Genomic DNA, 19,952 nt, shown 5'->3' with positions numbered 1-19,952 from the left:
TGACGAAGAAGGAGAGTGATGGGGTGCTACGCCAGATGACCTGGCCTCCACAGTCACCAGACCTGAACCCAATCGAGATGGTTTGGGCTGAGCTGGACCGCAGAGTAAAGGCAAAAGGGCCAACAAATGCTAAGCATCTCTGGGAACTCCTTCAAGATTGTTGGAAGACCATTTCCGGTGACTACCTCTTGAAGCTCATCAAGAGAATGCCAAGAGTGTGCAAAGCAGTCATCAAAGCAAAAGGTGGCTATTTTGAAGAACCTAGAATATAAGACATATTTTCAGTTGTTTCACACTTTTTTGTTGAGTATATAATTCCACATGTGTTAATTCATAGTTTTGATGCCTTCAGTGTGAATGTACAATTTTCATAGTCATTAAAATACAGAAAAATCTTTAAATGAGAAGGTGTGTCCAAACTTTTGGTCTGTATTGTATATCTACATGTGTATAGCGCTTTTAGTGACCAGTCCCTCTAATGCCATTGGCATTAAAACGTTATACAGATTCCTCAAAATATGGCATTGGGTTAGTTTTTAGTTCTTCCTTTTAGTTTTTTGTGAATTGGCTCATTCTTACTCTGTACGTCTGTAATACTCTGTACTTCCTCTAATAACAGAAAACTTCTCACCTAATTTTTGACAACAGCCCAATACACCGTACACCGATTGTCACGTGACTTCCTCTCACTCTACAGAAAACTAAGCGACTTAAAAAGTGACGCAATGTTTATTAAGACAACTGCAAGCTTGCCAAACACATACAAGACACACGTTCAATTCTCTAGCTCCTACATAATGATATAAAACAAAGTATTAGTAGCATTATTGTTTCTGTGGGATCTCACTGTTGGAGAGTTGCCTTCAATATGTCCTCCATCTTTTATTGACAGAACTACATCTTCCTTTTAGTTAATTTGTTTAGCTATGATTGTACTTTCCTACTGACTCTCAGAGTAAGGGAAGGCCCCTTCTGCGGCATGGATTCTCTGATGTCGGACAAGGTGCGACCTATAAGTGAAGTGCTTGCCACATTCAGGGCACACAAATGGCTTCTCCCCAGTGTGTATCCTCTTGTGTATAATAAGATAGGTTTGACGGCTAAATGATTTATCACACTCTGGACATGTAAATGGTTTCTCACCTGTGTGGATTCTTTGATGTCGGAGAAGATCCGATTTTTTGCTGAAACACTTACCGCACTCTGAGCACGCGAATGGCCTACCTCCTGTGTGAGTCCTACCATGTGCAGCAAGGGCTGTCCGTTGACTAAAACATTTGCCACACTCTGTACAAACAAATGGCTTCTCCCCTGTGTGAACTCGTTGATGGATCCCCAAGTAAGTGTGCCTACTGAAACATTTCCCACATTCTGAACATGCAAAAGGCTTCTCTCCCGTGTGAATCCTCTGATGACGCACCAGGTCGGACTTTGTGATGAAACACTTGCCACACTCAGAGCAGACAAAGTGTTTCTCTTCTGTGTGGATTCTCACATGCTTCCTCAGCTCATATTTCAAAACAAAGCTCTTCCCACACTCCGAACATGGGAAAGGCTTCACCCCGGTGTGAAGAGTCATATGTTTATTCAAGTCTCTTTTCTGGGCAAAAGTTTTTCCACACTCTGGGCAAGCAAAAGGTTTTTCACCTGTGTGTATCCTGCGGTGCGAGATGAGGGTTGAGTACTGAGTGAAGCATTTGCCACATTCGGAGCAGGAGAAGGTTTTCTCTCCTGTGTGTACCCGCCGGTGGATGACAAGATGAGAATGTCTGCTGAAACCCTTGCCACATTCCGAACAAACAAATGGCTTCTCCCCTGTGTGAATTTTCTCATGCCTGACAACATCTGATTTCTTACGGAAACACTTATCACACTGTGTACAAGAGAAAGGTTTTTCTCCTGTGTGAATTCTCAAGTGTCGGATGAGTTGTGACTCTCTGGGGAATATTTTCCCGCACTCGGAGCACGTAAAAGCATGTTCTATAGTGTGGATTCTTTGATGCCTGTTCAAATGCGAGTCCCGGCTAAAACATTTTCCACATTCCGGACAAGTAAATGGCTTTTCACCGGTGTGGATCTTCTCGTGTCTGATAACATCAGATTTTTTGCTAAAAGATTTGCCACATTCGAAACATAAAAAAGGCTTCTCTCCCGTGTGAATCCTCTCGTGTCTTGCAAGGTCTGATTTACTGCTAAAACATTTATCACACAAACTGCATGAGAATGTTTTCCTCTGCATGTGAATTCGTTGGTGTCTCACTCGTTCAATTGCTGTATTAAACGTCTTTTCACATATAGGACAAGAATATTCTCCATCATATTGGTAAGGGGACTGGGGGTTTATATGTTCTTCTGGCAGGTAAATTTCACCATCTGTGAGGTTATCTTCATCACACGAGACAGATTCTTCTTTGACGATTACCGGGATATAATCTGTGGTGGGGTAACCCTCAGTATCAGAGTCTTCTTCACAAGAATCTGATTCTGCCTTAAAGTCAGTAGATGGATGATGCTGTGAATGATCTGTGGGTGTACTCATGAGTCCACATGCTGATTCTTTATTGGCTTGGACAGACATTTGTTCTGCGCTTACTCCGTGTGCTGGTGAATACGTGTCAGTATCTGTGAAATGTCCGTCCTCACATAATTTAGATTCCTCTTTTATGTGTGTAGATAGACAAGGTTCTGTATATTCTTTAGGTAAGCAGTTTCTATTTAACTGGCCAGATTGTGCTTGTGTGTGATCAGCGGGTGTATCGATGTCGGAGCTTGTCGGACTTCCCTCCTCACTAGACAATGAATCCATGTCACTATCAGTAAGCATGTGTTGGGTCAGTACCTTGGGGATGTCATTGTCAGGGGTTTTTTTACCCTGGGACCCTTCCTTGATATAATCAGTATTGTGTTGTGAAGCTGGAAATTGGGAGTCTGTGGGTGATCTGTTGCCACTTTCCTTGTCTAACAAAGACTCCTTTTTAACACTGCTGACAGATTGTCCCTGATTGTTTGTTATGGAGGTTGTATGGTCGACGGAAGTGAGATCATGAAATCCTCCAGATGGCTTTCTGGCTTTGTCCCAATCTACAAAAAAAAACAAAACACATTTTTAGATTCTCACAGAGACATGAAAAAGTATTGTTCAAGAAAATATTTTGGTCCATTAGATACGATAGTTAAAATGAGAGGAAAGATTTCTTGGTTACACAGAATCAATCACCAAGGCATTAATCCTCAAGTCTTTTAGTAAAATAAACTAAAGGATTCATTAGGATAAGCTAATGTGGTACCCAATCAATTGTACAAAAAATAGCAGGATAAAAATTAACCTTTAATAGAAACGTTTAAAACAGACCCAAAGTGCAATTGTGCATCAAAAAGTATAAGATGTACTGCATAGTACTAAATGGTATAATGAAAAACAAAAAAATAGGAAATGTGTTGCCCAAAAAAAATGGGACAATCCTATATAGGTACAGTCCTTGGCCTTACAGGGACTAAGAAAAGTAGGGCCAGCCGCCGACGAGTGGGGGCGCCAATCTCGTTCCCCATAGGGTGCCAACGGTTCCCATTCTGATACTGTCCATCCCAAGCTTGTCTGTTCTTCCAGGTACAGCAACTTGTGACCACTGTGACCAAACATTGGCTCATCAGGACCAGTGGAGCTTGAAGAGCATGAGATCAGGAGTTGCAAAATTTGACCATGGTGAATATGTTCTTTTTTATGTTTCCTAACTTATTTCCACAGTATTTAAGAAAAAAAATGTTCTGTGCAGGCAACATCTAAAATCACTGCTAAAAACTAGAAAGATTATGATTTCAAAATCATAAATGAAGTAATAGTAATACAATGGAGCAGATTTAATTGTAAGGAGATGATGTGACATGACAGGCGCTTTAAAATAGGGATAATGGATATAAATCAGTTGGGGGTATAGCCTCACTAAAATACAGAACAAAGAATTACAAGAAATGGTTACTGGAAAAATATAAAATTAGCCCACAAACATTTATTGAATCTCATTCACAGGACTATAAAAATAGAAATCTTCATACCCATAGATTCATTATCCTTAAGGAAAAGATCCCCATGCTCCATACTATAAAGGAAAAGAAAGGAGTATTAAGCAAATGGCAATGTCCATGCAAACTACTATTTCCGAAATCATCAATGTAATTTATGGAACATCCAAGAAGACATAAAACCATACAGAGGCAACACATTGGAACAACTAAACCATTTCAAGTAGAGGGCAGAAGGAAGTCAGTGATGTAGCCACCTCCATTCATGTGCCAGTGAAGTGTGCCAACATTCCTCACCTCTCCAGTCAGCCGCTCATTGACCTTGGTGCTGAGTTTGAGGCTCTCTTGCTCATTGTTTTTGAAGTGGTGGCTGTACGATATGATGCGGGTTCTGCTCACCCCCCTACATCAGATGTCTTCTTCACAACAGTATAGACCTACACACAATGTGAGACAGACAGTCATTAGAAAGTATCACTCAGGGGAAAGACAGGTGCCCCTGGTACCGCCAAGGAAATCAATAATTCCCTAATGACAATGACATCAATACATCAAGTTTGTCTACTCATTCTTTTTTGTATTATTTCTGCAGAGTAATGGTAGCATAATAGTATAGTATATACACTAGGGAAAAGGTACTGCTAGCTCGAATGACCAGTATATTATTGGAATTGGGGCAGGGTGGCGTTATCTCTGCACAGTGGGGCAGGAACACTTAAATGGTCACTGTCGTTTCAACAACCTTTGCAACACAACAGGCGAATATAAGAAACTATGTAATCTCTATCTTACAGAATTCTGCTCCTTCTCCACTTCTGACCTGCTACTTGGTATATCCAATCCCATTTCCTCTATTGGATATTGTGATTGTTGTTATCTGAACCCTATATCTAGTGTAATATTGATTTCTTATACAACATAAGAGCTGAACCTATGTCTCACGTGTCTCAATCTGCCAGCACAAATTGGGCCTCAAACTATAACATCGGCAGGGACCATATTCATCCACACCTTTGGGGTAATTACCTCAAATATCAGTGGACCCAGTAGTTAGGGATATGCATTTATTTTTCCATTCCCAGTTTTGTCTTTTATGTCTTTCTGGGGTTGTGTTATTTTTTTTTATAAACTATATCTAATAAATATTGAATTGTTATGGGATTTTTGTAAGCCTTATAGATTATTAGTCCTAATATTGTTATCTATTTTTGTAAGTCTTTCTGAACTCACCATTCACTATGGAAAAAAAACAGCTCAAATCCATCTTGGTGAAAGCCCAGTGAAGTGTCAGGTTATGCCTCCTATTATACTGTATGGAGGAATGGGGGAGGTGTCAGGAGCACCCAGCATAATGAGAGACCAGGCGGAAACATTGGAAATAAACAAGCAGATTTTGCTGCAGCTTCTGGCAACATTTTTTTCACTCCAGGGCTGGAATCACAGCCACACAGCTCAGTTCTGCTGTATAATGGCTTCCATCTTGTTGCTGCTTCTGAACATGTGCGACAGAGAGACAGGAGCAGGAAGCCATGTCTATGAGCAATTTATAGGAGAGTTCATAGAAACTAATCCACAAGCACAGAGGAAGCTGCACATTTGGGATTGAGACTGTGAAAAAACAAGTCATATATTGGCCAAAAATAAGTGTTATTTCTCATGTACACGCACATTACAGCCAATTCTGAAAAATTACCTGAAATCACAGGTACTCCTTAAAGGGAACCCGCCATGTTAAAAATAGTATATGCACTGCAGGCAGTATGATCTCATCGTTTTTATGGAAACATTTCAGTAAACTGTGCATTTTATTCTTTTACACCTTAGTGACCACCAATATGAATAAAAACTGACATGAGATATAAGTGAATAGCTTCCCTGGACGGGTGAAAATGCTGCAGCTGTCAGTGGTACACTATAGCTGACACCCTGCTGCATCAGTCATGATCAGTGTGGGCACAGACCATGGACGTTTAACCTCTTAACCTCTTGATTCTGCTGTCAATACAGACTAGGACATCTAGATGATTAAAAGAGTGGGGGGCTCCCTCTTTAACCCCATCAGTACCCTGAGATCATGAATGTCCTGATCAGGGCTGTGGAGTCGGAGTCAGAGTCGGTATAAAATGGACCGACTCCGACTCCTAAAATATATAATAAATTGGGTGCAGTAGTTCAATGCAGTTTGTGGGGAATCTTTTTTCATAGGAATTTGGGAAAGTTATGAAATGTCCTATAAATGGCTGTTCTATTCCTGATCTAAGGCTACATTCACACACAGCGTTTTTGCTGCGTTTTTTGAGGTATACGTTTTTCAGCTGCAGAAGCACATCAGCTTTTTAAAAAAACGCATCATCTGAAAGGTTTTTGAGCTCATAGATGTTTTCAATAGCAAAAGCAGATTAGAAAAACGCCGCACAAACTGACATGCTCATTCTTTGTGAGGATCCGTTTTTGAGCCCAAAAACGGATCATCACAAAACGATGTGTCTGAATGTCATATCTTGAAACCCACTGACTTTGCTGGGATGCCCAGAGACACTGCATTTTACTGCAAAAAACGGATCCGCAAAAACGCTGTGTGTGAATCATGGCCGTAGCCAGCGAGGGGCAGGGGGGGCAGCTGCCCCCCCCCCCTCCCTAGAAGCAGGGGCAAGCACCTATCAAAACTCACTTGTATGCTGCAGTGCTCCCGTCCTGCACTGGCTTCAGACTGCAGGGGGCAATCTCCCCTCCTCTGTCCTGTCTTCTGCCGTCTTCACCAAAGAGAGGAGGGGGAGGGGAGCCTGCCCTGCACAGGATCCGATTCCTGGGCCCCAAGCTGGAGAATGTGAAAGTACTACTGCTCATCTCTGTCACAGGAAGGTAACTAATGCTAATATTGTTGGTGATTATTATGTGCTCTCTGTACAATGTGTGTGAACGATATGTGCAATATACTATTTGCTGTCATCTGTCTATAACACTCTATCCCTCCATCTATCCCTCTATCTATCCATCCCTCCCTCTCTCTATCTATCTATCTATCTATCCATTCATTCATCTATCCCTCCAGCTATCCATCATTATATTCTATCTAAATATCTTGATTATTGTATCATAAAAATGATTAAATGTCTGATGTTCACATTGTACTACAATAAATTTTTCACTTAAATATAAGCAATATATGTGGGAGTCGGAGTCGTGGAGTCGGTGTAAGGGAAATTGAGGAGTCGGAGTCACAGGTTTGGCTTACCGACTCCACAGCCCTGGTCCTGATGCTTGCCATGGAAATATATGGCCACATAATGGCCTTAGGGTCTGCCAGCTATAGTAACCTGTTCAAAAGTTGTCAACATTTAGGTGGAAAAAAAAAAAAAATTCCTGTCATGCCACACTGCATTAATTCCTGGAAAGCACCTGAAGGGTTAATGAACTACCTGACAGCAGTTTTGAATATGATGAGAGGGGCTGTTTTTAAAATGGTATCACTTTGGGAGTTTTTCCTATCTATGTCCCCCCAAAGTCACTTCAAAACTGAATAGGTCCCTAAAATAATAAGTTTTGCAAATTTCCTTAAAAATATGAAAAGTTACGGCTACAATTGTAACCCCTTAATGACCAAGACAAATTTTTGAAATCTGACCACTTTCACTTTATGTAGTAATAACTCTGGAACGCTTCAACATATCCCATTGATTTTGAGACTGTTTTTTCGTGACACGATACTTTATGATAATGGTAAATTTAGGTTGTCATGTTTTGTGTTTATTTATAAAAATATCAGAAATCTAGCAAAAATTTCAAACAAATTACAATTTTCAAACTTTGAATGATTATCCCTTTAGTCCAGATAGTCAAACCACACAAAAACATTAATAAATAACATTTCCGTCATGTCTGCTTTACATCAGCACAATTTGTAAAATGTTGTTTTATTTTGTTACCATTTTAGAAGGTTTAAAAATGTAGCAGTAACTTTTCATTTTTTTTAAAGCGCACCTGTCAGCAGGATTGTGCTCAGTAAACTACATACACTGTCTGGTGGGCAACATTACACTGATTAAAATGATACCTTGGTTGATGAAATCCGTCCTGTGGTTCTTGTGTAATCTTTACTTTCAGTTAGGAGATAATGATATGCTCGTGCTTCGGGGAGGAACTGTGCGGGGCGCTCTATCTGGTGCTCTGCTTACATACTCATCTGTATACTCTTATGACAGCTCACTGTGCCTTCACTGACCTGCCTCCTATTTTACATAATGCATCTAGTAGTGCGGGGCTAGGTAAAATAGGAGGCAGGTCAGTGAAGGCACAGTGAGCTGTCATAAGAGCATACTGATGAATATGTAAGCAGAGCACCAGATAGAGCGCCCCCACAGGCCTCCCCTAAGCACGGGCATATCATTATTAGTGTTGAGCGAATTTGTTCAGCATTTCAAATTCGTGTTCGTGGTTCCGGCTTGTTCGCGCCAAACAATCGGCTCTGCCTATGAACATCTCTCATTTGTCACGCTGTCGCACAGATAACATCTGCGTGACAGTGTGGCAAATCAAGGATGTTCGCAGGTGGAGCCGTTTTTTGGCGCCAACAAGCCGGAACGACGAACACGAATTTGAAATGCTGAACAAATTCGCTCAACACTATTCATTATCTCCAAACTGAAAGTAAAGATTACACAAGAACCACCAGACGGATTTCATCAACCAAGGTATCGTATTAATCAGTGTAATGTCGCCCACTAGACAGTGTATGTAGTTTACTGAGCACAATCCTGCTGACAGGTGCGCTTTAAAGGAAATTTACAAAACTTATTTTTTTAGGAAACTATTCAGTTTTGAAATGACTTTGAGGGTCCTATATATTGGAAACCCACAAAAGTGATTCCATTTTAAAAACAGTGCCACTCAACGTATTTAAAATTGCTTTCAGGTAGTTTATTAACCCTTCAGGTGCTTTTCAGGAATTAATGCAAAGTAACATGACAGGAAAGAAAAAGTTTATTTTTAACCACCTAAATGTTTCTAACTTCTGAACAGGCCACTATAGCTGGAAGACTTTAAGGTCGTTATTTGACCATGAATTGCCATTAAATACATCAGGACCACACGATCAAGATATCAGGGTGCTGATGGGGTTAAAGAGATAGCCCCCCACACTCTGTTAACCATCTAGATGCTGTAGTCACTATTGCCAGCAGTATTTAAGGGGTTAAATGTCCATGGTCAGTGCCAACATTGATCGTGGCTGATGCAGCAAGTTGTCAGCTATAATGTACAGCTGACACCTACAGGATTGTCGCCTGTCAGAGGATGCTAGTCTCTTATATCGCAGGTCAATTTTAAGTCGTATTGGCAGTCATTAAGGGGTTAAAGCTTCTAACATCCTAATAAAATAAAAGAACATTTTACAGATGGTGCTGATGTAAAGCAGAGATGAGGGAAATGTTATTTATTAACTGTTTTGTGTGGTATGACTATCTGGATTATCATTCAAAGTTTGAAAATTGCTAATTTTTAGAAGTTGTTTTTTTTTTTTTTTTATAAATAAATGCAAAACATTTTGACCTCACTTTACCATTATCATAAGATATAATGTGTCATGAAAAAACAATCTCAAAATCACTGGGATTTGTTGAAGCATTCCAGAGTTATTACAACATGAAGTGACACTTCAGATTTGAGAAGTTTGACTTGGTCACTAAAGGGTTACAAATCTTTCCACTTTCTAGGATTATTAGTCCAATGGGGGGTCCTGTACAGTGATTGGCAGTCTTCCCTGTATGACTCCCATCTCTGCATGCAGTCAATCACTAGTAGACCCGCCCACTGGACTCATATACATCCAACCAGGGGTTTCTAGGAATAATACACAGGTTATACTGAATCTTTCCCACACATCTATATATCATTCCGCTTCTACTCTGCTCCGCGATGGCCACAGATCGGACTCATGTAGAACGTGATGGCTTCCATTGTATAGAAAGTACACTGTTGTTTGTTGGGATATAGTATTATGTTAGCAGTGCAGGGCATGAATACTTTCAGGATGCATGGGCAGTATAGCATTAGCTGTTGGGGAGCAGTATACCATTAGCTGTTGGGGGGTCAGTACGGCATTAGCTGTTGGGGGGGCAGTACGGCATTAGCTGTTGGGGGGGGGCAGTACGGCATTAGCCGCTGGGGGGCAGTACGGCATTAGCTGTTGGGGGGGGCAGTACGGCATTAGCCGTTGGGGGGCAGTAAGGCATTAGCTGTTGGGGGGGCAGTACGGCATTAGCCGCTGGGGGGGGGCAGTACGGCATTAGCCGCTGGGGGGGGCAGTACGGCATTAGCCGCTGGGGGGGGCAGTACGGCAGTAGCCGCTGTTGGGGGGCAGTACGGCAGTAGCCGCTGTTGGGGGGCAGTACGGCAGTAGCCGCTGGGGGGGGGGCAGTACGGCATTAGCTGCTGGGGGGGGGCAGTACGGCATTAGCTGCTGGGGGGGGCAGTACGGCATTAGCCGCTGGGGGGGGCAGTACGGCAGTAGCCGCTGTTGGGGGGCAGTACGGCAGTAGCCGCTGTTGGGGGGCAGTACGGCAGTAGCCGCTGGGGGGGGGGCAGTACGGCATTAGCTGCTGGGGGGGGCAGTACGGCATTAGCTGCTGGGGGGGGCAGTACGGCATTAGCCGCTGGGGGGGCAGTACAGCATTAGCCGTTGGGGGGGCAGTACGGCATTAGACGCTGGGGGGGCAGTACGGCATTAGCCGCTGGGGGGCAGTACGGCATTAGCCGCTGGGGGGGCAGTACGGCAGTAGCCGCTGTTGGGGGGCAGGACGGCAGTACCAGCTGGGGGGGGGCAGTACGGCATTAGCCGCTGGGGGGGCAGTAAGGCAGTAGCAGCTGGGGGGGGGCAGTACGGCATTAGCCGCTGGGGGGGCAGTACGGCAGTAGCTGCTGGGGGGGCAGTACGGCAGTAGCAGCTGGGGGGGGGCAGTACGGCATTAGCCGCTGGGGGGGCAGTACGGCAGTAGCCGCTGTTGGGGGGCAGTACGGCATTAGCCGCTGGGGGGGCAGTACGGCAGTAGCTGCTGGGGGGGCAGTACGGCAGTAGCTGCTGGGGGGGGCAGTACGGCATTAGACGCTGGGGAGCAGTACAACATTTTTCCGCAGGGCAGCATTATTTTGCCAGTATGGGACTATGGAAGTAATAATAATACAATGGAGCAGCTAGAATTGGAAGGTGAAGACATGACAGGAGGGGATGCTATAATGGTTGCAGATCAGCTGGTTACATGACATATGACCATACAGGGGCGGATTATATTAGGTGTGGAGGGGATTACAGGGAGATAATCCCGACATAGCATTAGAACACATACACATAAGAAATGAATAAAGCAGGACAGACCCGCTCTCAGCCTCCTGTCCCTGTGCAGCCATTCTGATTCTAGCTCCCGGAAGCACTTCCATCTCAATCCTCCCCGGCACTTCCTGTTTGCGTTTCACACCTCAGTGTCGCGTACATCCTGCGTTCCAACGGTAATGAGCTACTTACTAAAGATCCGAGGTAACAATAACTAAGCAGAGGAGCAGTCACTATGGGAACTGGACAATCACGAAAGTGGAGTAGGGTGTTAGCTTCCGTTCCCGCTTCCCCCCTTCCTAGGTCATGTGACGAATTGGTGGACATAGGGGTCATGTGATGTTCTCCCTATGCTCCCCTGGGGTCGTCATTTTCATACCCGTGAAAAACAGGGAAGAGGGGTCAACAGAGAGAGGGATCAGCGAGCGATGGTGTGTCGGGGGACGTTATGGTGGACACCCCCTGGCTGCATAGTGAATGGTACATTCCTTCCTCATACAGCTCTAGCACTGTCGCCGCCGTAGTGCAGCAGTCAGTGTGTCTCCAGATGTGACTGCTGATAGTCCTCCCGTGGGTAGGAGCCGGGCGCCATGCGAGTCCTCGGCTGCTGCGCCCTTTATGAGGGAGAATTGTTTCCATTTACTGAGAGCAAGCAGACCGCTCAAAATGACGACCTACAGAACTGCAATGTGTGTCTGAACATAGCCGCACGTGATAGGGTGCTGACCCCCTCCCAGGGTGTAGACTACACTGAAGGGCAATGGAAGAAGGGACGGGGCTGCCATGGCCTCTACTGCGGTGCATCAAGTCAGGAATGGACCTAGTAGAAGAGATCTAGGCTTTCCTTAAAGGGTTGTACCACAGGTAATGTCTTCTGTGAGGAACACTCCTTTGTCTCCTCACAGGATATGTGCTTTCTTGTTGCGTGTACCATATAAATAGAATAGGGGTCCTATCCCCCCATTGTTCCTCATTGCTTCAGGATTAAAGGGAACCCATCAGTGGACTGATGCTGCTAGGGCCAGCACAAATCACATCCAGGCTGCATGACTGCAGCCAGGTAATTTCCCCAGTGAAATGCTTTGGTAGTTCAGAGAACATATCGTTTAAAGATCCACCCCGGCCAGATATGAGGCTAGTTCGGCCCTGGCTCTTCCTGGCGTTGGCCCTGGCTCTTCCGGGCGTTGGCCCTGGCTCTTCCTGGCGTTGGCCCCGGCCCTTCCTGGCGCTGCTGGATGTGACAAGTGTCGTCCATGTGTGTGCACATAGGAAGAGAATTGCCAATCGCCTGGCATTATTTGGGGGGAAGCCAGCCAGGGGTGGATTTTTAAAGCGATGCCGGTAGTTTTGCAGAAAAATATACCTGGCTGCAATTGTGCAGTCAGGATCTGGTTCATACTGCCCATGGTTTGCAGCATGATTTAGCTGACAGGTTCCCTTTAAATGGGAGAGTTATGGCTGCTATTGCCTCATTCACTATCAATGGCAGTTCTAGAGATACCTGAGCTCTACTCGGAGTGATCTTATGATTGACGTTTACTCCACTTTCACTTGGAATCCTTTAAGGGCCATACAAGGACCTAAAGGCTTCTTGTACCCACAGGATATGGAAATAGCATCTTAAGAAGGAAAACTTTATCTCTGGCGCCACCTATTAGATGTAGGAATCCTAAAAGTCTATATCAACACATTAACGAGCCTTGCCACTTGACTTGGGATAAGAAGCCAAACCAGAAACTCCATTTGTAGACACATGTTTCGGGGTGTTGCCCCTCTTCAGTAAGGAGACTTCTAGGCCATGCCATGTTCCTCTGGGAATTTAAATATGCAAATAGCTTCTTCAAAAGGAAGGGGATTTTATCTCTGGCACCACCTATTGAATGTAGGAATCCTAAAAGTCAATATCGGCCCTTTAACAAGCATTGCCACATGACTTAGTATAAGAAGAGGCTATTTGCGTATTTAAATTACCAGAGGAGCATTACATGGCCTATAAGTCTCCTTACGCTGGCTTGGTACTCTCCGCGAGGTTTGCCATGTTAGTACTCTAATAAGCCCAGTCAAAGGCAAGACCTAATAAGAGGCTGGCAGAATGCACTGCAATAGAGAAGTGTGCCATGTATTACACAATGGATCACACATTCAAGTCCCTAATGGTGATTGAAAAGAATTTATAACCAACATTACAAACCACCCCCTTTCTTCATTTACTATGTAAAAAAACAACAACTCCACAAAGCATAATTGGTACTACCATATCCATAATGATCTAAAGCAGATGTGCAAAACTGGAGGTCACATGGGGCCATTGTTCAATTCTGTGTGGCCCACAATCGTCTGTGCAGAATTGTTTGCCAGTGTATGGTTATCTACTCACAAAATATGTGATTTCTATGGGTGTCCATCTATGCTTGGGGTTCTATATATTGTAGTTCCTGGCAATTCATCTTACAATGGTTAGAGCCACATTCAGACATGGCCTTCTTCTCTTCTCCTAAGTGATAACTGGAGGTAAATGGGCCCCTATTACTCCCACACATTCCGGTTCCATTTTTTGGCCCATTATGTATCATGCATTTTATGGGATATCATTTTATATGCCGGAAATGTCTCAAATATTTTTGCCTTTGGTAGTGATACATGGCTATGTGGCCTTTATCATAACTACAGATTTCCTTGCAATAAATAACACTCTCGCATTGCACCATTGGCAAAAAAAAATCTTTGTTTCTCGGACATTAGCGACAGTCTAATTTTGGAAAAGTAGCGAAAAAGATGTAAATTTGGCATTGTACTGATATGGCAAAGAAGGGTAACGTTTTTAATGCATAATGAACTCTGTATAAATATATTTTTTACACCCTACCCTACAAGGAATTTTGAATACATTAGAAATACAATTACTTATGCAAAAATGAACTCTTATACAGGTATGTTGATGAGAAATACAGTTATCTCTTGGAAATATGGGATGGATAACAACAAAAACCGGCTGTCAGGGAAAGGGATTAAAATTTTTCTGTATAATTGAAATTTTAAAAAAAAATTAAAAAAATGAATTTTCTTCCAGCAAAAATCTTAAAATGTATTGTTAATTATTGCAAGAATTATTCCGGGAAAAGGAAGAGTTACGGCTATATAATCCTGCAGATGGGTTTCCTTTCAACCGGAGTCAAATTAAAGTCTGGTTAAAACCCATAGAACAAAGTGGACAAGTGTTCAAGAACATTGATAAAACTGCTATGGATGTCATAGTAAAGAGGACGCACAACACCGATCAAGTTGGCTGTGAGCATTTTACAAAAGGATGTTATATAGAGCGAGGAGAGAAAGGCATGTTAATGACAGACGCTGTTCCGACAGTCTCCACCGAGGACCAAGCGAAAGCTTACTCTTGGGTAGAGAAACAAGAGCTGTCCGCAGTACAGGTAAGGCCTAGGATTGTATTTCATAAGTAAGTTTCATAGGCGATGTAAACATGGTCACAAAGACGGGCCATTTCACAAAAAGTCTCCTAGAAAAAATGTACCCACAGAATTGATGCATGCTTTCATCACATATTAGTTATATTCTATGATTTGGCTGAGCTAACTGAGATGGGGAGCACGTGCTCCTCATCTCTCCCTTCTCAGCCAAATCATTTGATTGCGTAGCATAACTAAAGGGGTTGTTCACTACTTTGTTGATCTATTCTTAGAATAGGAATTTTATGGAACCTGAGAAGCACAAGTTTCATAGACCCATCCAGACTTCAATACATATGGAATATATAGAGCAGCACTCAGTCAGCTGTGATTATACCTTAACGACCTTGGATTTTTCCGTTTTTGCGTTTTCATTTTTTGCACCTCTTCTTCCCAGAGACCTTATTTTTCCATCAATATGTGAGGTCTTGTTTTTTGAGGGACCAGTTGTACTTTTGAACGACACCATTGCTTTTTACCATATTGTGTACTGGAAAACGGGGGGAAAAAAAAATCCAAGTGTGGTGAAATTGAAAAAAGTGCAATTCCACAATAGTGTGTTTTGTTTTGTTTTTAACCACGTTCACTGAATGCTAAAACTGACCTGCCAGTATGATTCTCCAGGTCATTACGAGTTTGTAGACGCCAAACATGTATAGGTTCTTTTTTATTTAAGTGGTGAAAAAAATAATAATAATTGGCACCATTTTTAGAGACCCATAGCGTCTCCCTTTTTCCCTGTGATCTGGGACCGGGTGTGGGATTGAGCTTTGATCGCCCTTTGTTGCATTTTATTACAATGTTGCGGCAACCAAAAAAACTTAATTCTGGCGTTTTGATTTCTTTTACGCCGTTTACCTATCGGATTAATTCTTTATATTAATTGGGCTATTCTGAACGCGGTGATACCAAATCTGTGTATTTTTGCTTTTTTTTGTTTTATTGTGAATGGGGCAAAACTGGGGTGATTTGAACTTTTTTATATATTTTTTTAAACATTTTTGATATTTTTAAACTTTTTTTTTTTTACTTTTCACATGCTTCAATAGTCTCCTTAGGAGACTTGAAGCTGCTATCATCTGATCACTTGTGTTACACATAGCAGGACTTCAGCAGTTCAGCAATTACAACCACAGGGGTCTCCTACAGAACCCGGGTTGTCATGCCAAGTTGCCAACCCATCGATCGGTGCCCTGCGATCTTGTGACAGTCGTCAATGGGCAGAGCTAATGACGCGCTTCCGGTAAGCGCAAGTTAAATGCCGCTGTCAGAGATTGACAGCGGCATTTAACTAGTTAACAGACGCGGGTGGATCGTGATTCCACCCGCGGCTGTTTATAGGCACATGACAGCTGATCAGATCAGCTGTCATGTGCCTGAAAACATGCGGGCTCAGTGCTGGAGCCCGCATGGAGTGCCGGCACAGGACCTATGACATACCTATACGTCATAGGTCGTAAAGGGGTTAATACCTTAAAGAGGTTGTCCAGTATTTTTTTTTTACTATGTGCATAACAACTAACTGGCATGTAGTTTCTAATTACCTGTCTGTCGTACCTTGCACAGAGCAGTCAATAACCACTACTGCCGCCGGTAGTGTGGCTCATATCAACAGAGCAGCTCTTCTTCCGGGGCTGCCCTGTCAATGGGGCATGACTGCTGATGTCATTCTGATTGAGAACTGGCTTCCCACAGTTAGGCAGTGGAGAGCCAGTTGTCAACCAGCATGACGTTGACAGTTGAGCCCCGTCAACCGAGCAAAGCCGAATAGAAACCACTGCTCTGCTGACGTGACGTCAGTGGTAGCTGCTGAATCACTGGGAGGAGCGGTCTGCGCCAGCAGAAATCTGCATCGGACACAATAGGTAGTTAGTTAGCAGCAACCTGTCTGTTAATTCTTAGGCACATAGTCATGTAAAAAAAAAAAAGTCCCGGATATCCCCTTTAAGGGATTTTATTTGTAGAACAAGTGTTTGGCAACGTTTTGTTTAATACCCTTCATCAAGAAACATGTATGCTTGTTTATAACATGTTGAGTATAGGCTTGCTTCCTTCATGAGCTCTCATATATCAGTACAGGATGATATCATTACTCTTTTCCCCTCCAGTTGCTTTCCTTCCTACCTACAGCCTGTTTTATCTGCCCTCCCTAAGAACATACAGGTGCTTCTCACAAAATTAGAATATCATCAAAAAGTTAATTTATTTCAGTTCTTCAATACAAAACGTGAAACTCATATTATGTAGAGTCATTACAGAGTGATCTATTTCAAGTGTTTATTTCTGTTAATGTTGAAGATTATGACTTACAGCCAATGAAAACACAAAACTCATTATCTCAGTAAATTAGAATAATTAACAAAAAACCCCTGCAAAGGCTTCCTAAGCTTTTTAAAAGGTCCATTAATTTGTTTCAGTAGGCTCCACAATCACAGGGAAGACTGCTGACTTGACAGATGTCCACTAGGCAGTCATTGACACAATCCATAAGGAGGGTAAGCCACAAAAGGTCATTGCTAAAGAAGCTGGCTGTTCACAGAGTGTTGTATCCAAGCATATTAATGGAAAGTTGAGTGGAAGGAAAAAGTGTGGTAGAAAAAGATTCACAAGCAACCGAGATGACCACAGGATTGTTAAGGAAAGGCCATTCAAAAATTTGGGGGAGATTCACAAGGAGTGGACTGCTGCTGGAGTCATTGCTTCAAGAGCCACCACACACAGATGTATTCAGGACATGGGCTACAAGCAGGGCTGTTGAGTCGGTAAAGCAAACCTCCGACTCAGATTCCTCAATTTCCTTGACACCGACTCCACGACACCTACTCCTTCATACATGGCTCATGTTTAAGTGATTATTTTACTGTAGCACAGATTCATCTCAGCTAAAAGTCTAGACCCTTAGATCAGGAATAGGATAGACATAGGATATTTCATAACTTTCCCAAATTCTTATGAAAAAATATTCCCCACAAACTGCATTGTACTACTGTACCCAATTTATTATATCATAGAATCATAGAATGGTAGAGTTGGAAGGGACCTCCTGGGTCATCTGGTCCAACCCCCTGCTCAAAGCAGGATTCACTAGAATCACTCGATTATAGGAGTCGGAGTTGGTCCATTTTATTCCGACTCCATGACTTTGACTCCTGGCTACAAGTGTCGCATTCCTTGTGTCAAGCCACTAATGACCAATAGACAATGCCAGAAGCATCTTACCTGGGCCAAGGAGAAAAAGACCTGGACTGTTGCTCAGTGGTCCAAGGTGTTGTTTTCAGATGAAAGTAAATTTTGCATTTCATTTGGAAATCAAGGTCCCACAGTCTGGAGGAAGAGTGGAGAGGCACACAAGCCAAGCTGCTTGTGGAAACTTCACACTAGACCTCAATCAGTGATGGTTTGGGGAAAAAAGTGCGTCTTACAGTCCAAAAAATACGGTAATGCCAAGATAGACAATATCTGATTGTTGAGACCGAATGTGGAGAGTGTTGATTTGAGGTAGGTCCAATTTAGTCTGTCAAATGCCTTTTTCGGCATCTAAGGTGAGGAGAATGGAGGGGAGATTTGAGGATTTGATCTTTTTTATAATATTCAGGTGTCTCCTGGTCCTGTTGGTAGATTGGCGGCCTGCTATAGAGCCTATTTAGTTATTGTGGATTGGAAAATATTCTCCCTGAGCTAATCTATTTGCTAGGATCTTTGAGTACATTTTTATATCCGAGTTTATTAGGGAAATCAGTCTATAGTTCTTTACTTGTTCAGGGTCCTTCTTCGATTTGGGGATTAAAATAATTGTGGCTTCAAGCATTTCTGTTGGGAAGGAACCCTGAGTCAAAGCCAGGTTGAAAACTTTGGCCAAGTGAAGTGTTAGAAGTAAACTGAAATTTCTAAAGTACTCGATATTGAAGCCGTCGGGACCAGGAGATTTCATACTCTTAAGCTTTTGTATTGTGTCTAGAATCTCTTCTTTGGAAAAGGGGGCATTTAGGGAGTCTAAATCAGTTTGTTTGTTTGATTTTTCGAAGATTGATTTTTGAAAGGAATTTGTTAATATTTTCTTCGTTTGGATGAATGATGGTGTGATCTGAGTTAAGATTGTATAGAGTAATAGTCAGCAAAGGTATCTGCTATGTCTTTGGGATGGTATTTGTTTATACCTCTCGAGGATAGAAGTTTTTTAATCCTTTGTTTGATTCTGATGTGTTTTATTCTCTGTGACATGAACTTGGTCGGTTTATTCAGAGAGGAGTATGAGTTAAATTTACAAGATTTAATGTACACTCCCTGACAGAAGTTATGTCGCTTATCCATGTTATGTAAATAAAAGCTTATAACCTGACGTTAAATTCATCCATTGGTTTTATAAATTACTATTTTGAAAGCTCAAACCCTCCCAAATTTGCTTTAGGTTAAGAAAATAAATTGGCATCAATGCTGAAATATTGATCATTTAATGAACACAGAATGGTCAGATTTTTGGCAAGACAAAAGTTTTGTTGCCTGGCCATATAATGCACCCAATCCTAGTTTACATCCTCACCAGTGCTCAGTAAATGATCGGTTAATTAGTGGGTGTGTATAAAAAGGAACCCAGCACCCCAGACCTTCAGATGAACTGCAACTTGAGCTCTGGCAACATGCCAAAAATCCACCCCGCGACCAAAGCCTTGATTATCGAGAGGCTGACGACCAGATCCACTGCAGAGATGGCTGGCATCTTTAATGTGTCTCAGCGTCAAGTACAAAGAATGAAAAAAAAGATTTGAAGAGACTGGAGATGTGTTTGACAAGCCCAGGTCCGGCAGACCCCGCAAGACAACTGCTCAGGAGGAACGTTTGTTGGTTAGAAAATCCAAAGCAAGCCCCTCTTCCACTGCAGCAGAGCTCCAACAGGCCTGGTCACCTCAAGTCCCTGTGTCAACTAGAACAGTTTGTAGGATTCTGTCTCGAAATGGCCTCCATGGTCGAATCAGTGCCCCGAAGCCAGCACTAAACAAAAGGCAAATAAAAAACCGTGTGGCATTTGCAAAGTCCCACAGCCTGCTAAACAGATGGACGCTGGAAAAGTGGCAGAAGGTGGATTTCTCTGATGAATCTTCAGTAGAATTACACCACAGCCGCCGCAAATACTGCAGGAGACCTAC

General features: G+C 42.8%; 2 protein-coding genes across 10 annotated transcripts in view; one reads left to right on the top strand and one right to left on the bottom strand.

Moving 5' to 3' along the window:
- Nucleotides 1-710: 710 nt before the first annotated feature.
- Nucleotides 711-11,574, bottom strand: LOC141273061 (uncharacterized). 2 transcript variants are annotated; one of them, XM_073684401.1, is made up of 4 exons: nucleotides 11,361-11,574; nucleotides 4,318-4,457; nucleotides 4,054-4,097; nucleotides 711-3,081 (listed from the first exon to the last, which is right to left on the bottom strand). In XM_073684401.1, exons 3-4 carry the CDS (start codon nucleotides 4,094-4,096, stop codon nucleotides 941-943), a joined length of 2,184 nt encoding a protein of 727 aa, XP_073540502.1. In that variant the 5' UTR covers nucleotide 4,097; nucleotides 4,318-4,457; nucleotides 11,361-11,574; the 3' UTR covers nucleotides 711-940. The 2 variants fall into 2 exon arrangements, with proteins under 2 accessions (XP_073540502.1, XP_073540501.1); XM_073684400.1 differs by having other exon boundaries at nucleotides 11,390-11,574.
- Nucleotides 11,449-19,952, top strand: part of LOC141273062 (uncharacterized) — a 62,453-nt gene continuing 53,949 nt past the window's right edge. For 4 of the 8 annotated variants that reach the window (XM_073684409.1, XM_073684408.1, XM_073684407.1 and 1 more), the window contains exons 1-2: nucleotides 11,449-11,548; nucleotides 14,415-14,772. In XM_073684409.1, the coding sequence (XP_073540510.1) occupies nucleotides 14,587-14,772 (186 nt within the window). In that variant the 5' untranslated portion in view covers nucleotides 11,449-11,548; nucleotides 14,415-14,586. The other 4 variants (XM_073684404.1, XM_073684405.1, XM_073684403.1 and 1 more) reach the window with 4 other exon arrangements.

Source organism: Phyllobates terribilis, unplaced genomic scaffold, assembly GCF_046119375.1.
Source record: "Phyllobates terribilis strain yellow unplaced genomic scaffold, ASM4611937v1 Scaffold_5__5_contigs__length_657084704, whole genome shotgun sequence".
Classification (NCBI taxonomy): domain Eukaryota; kingdom Metazoa; phylum Chordata; class Amphibia; order Anura; family Dendrobatidae; genus Phyllobates; species Phyllobates terribilis.
This window is presented reverse-complemented; position numbering and strand designations above follow the sequence as displayed.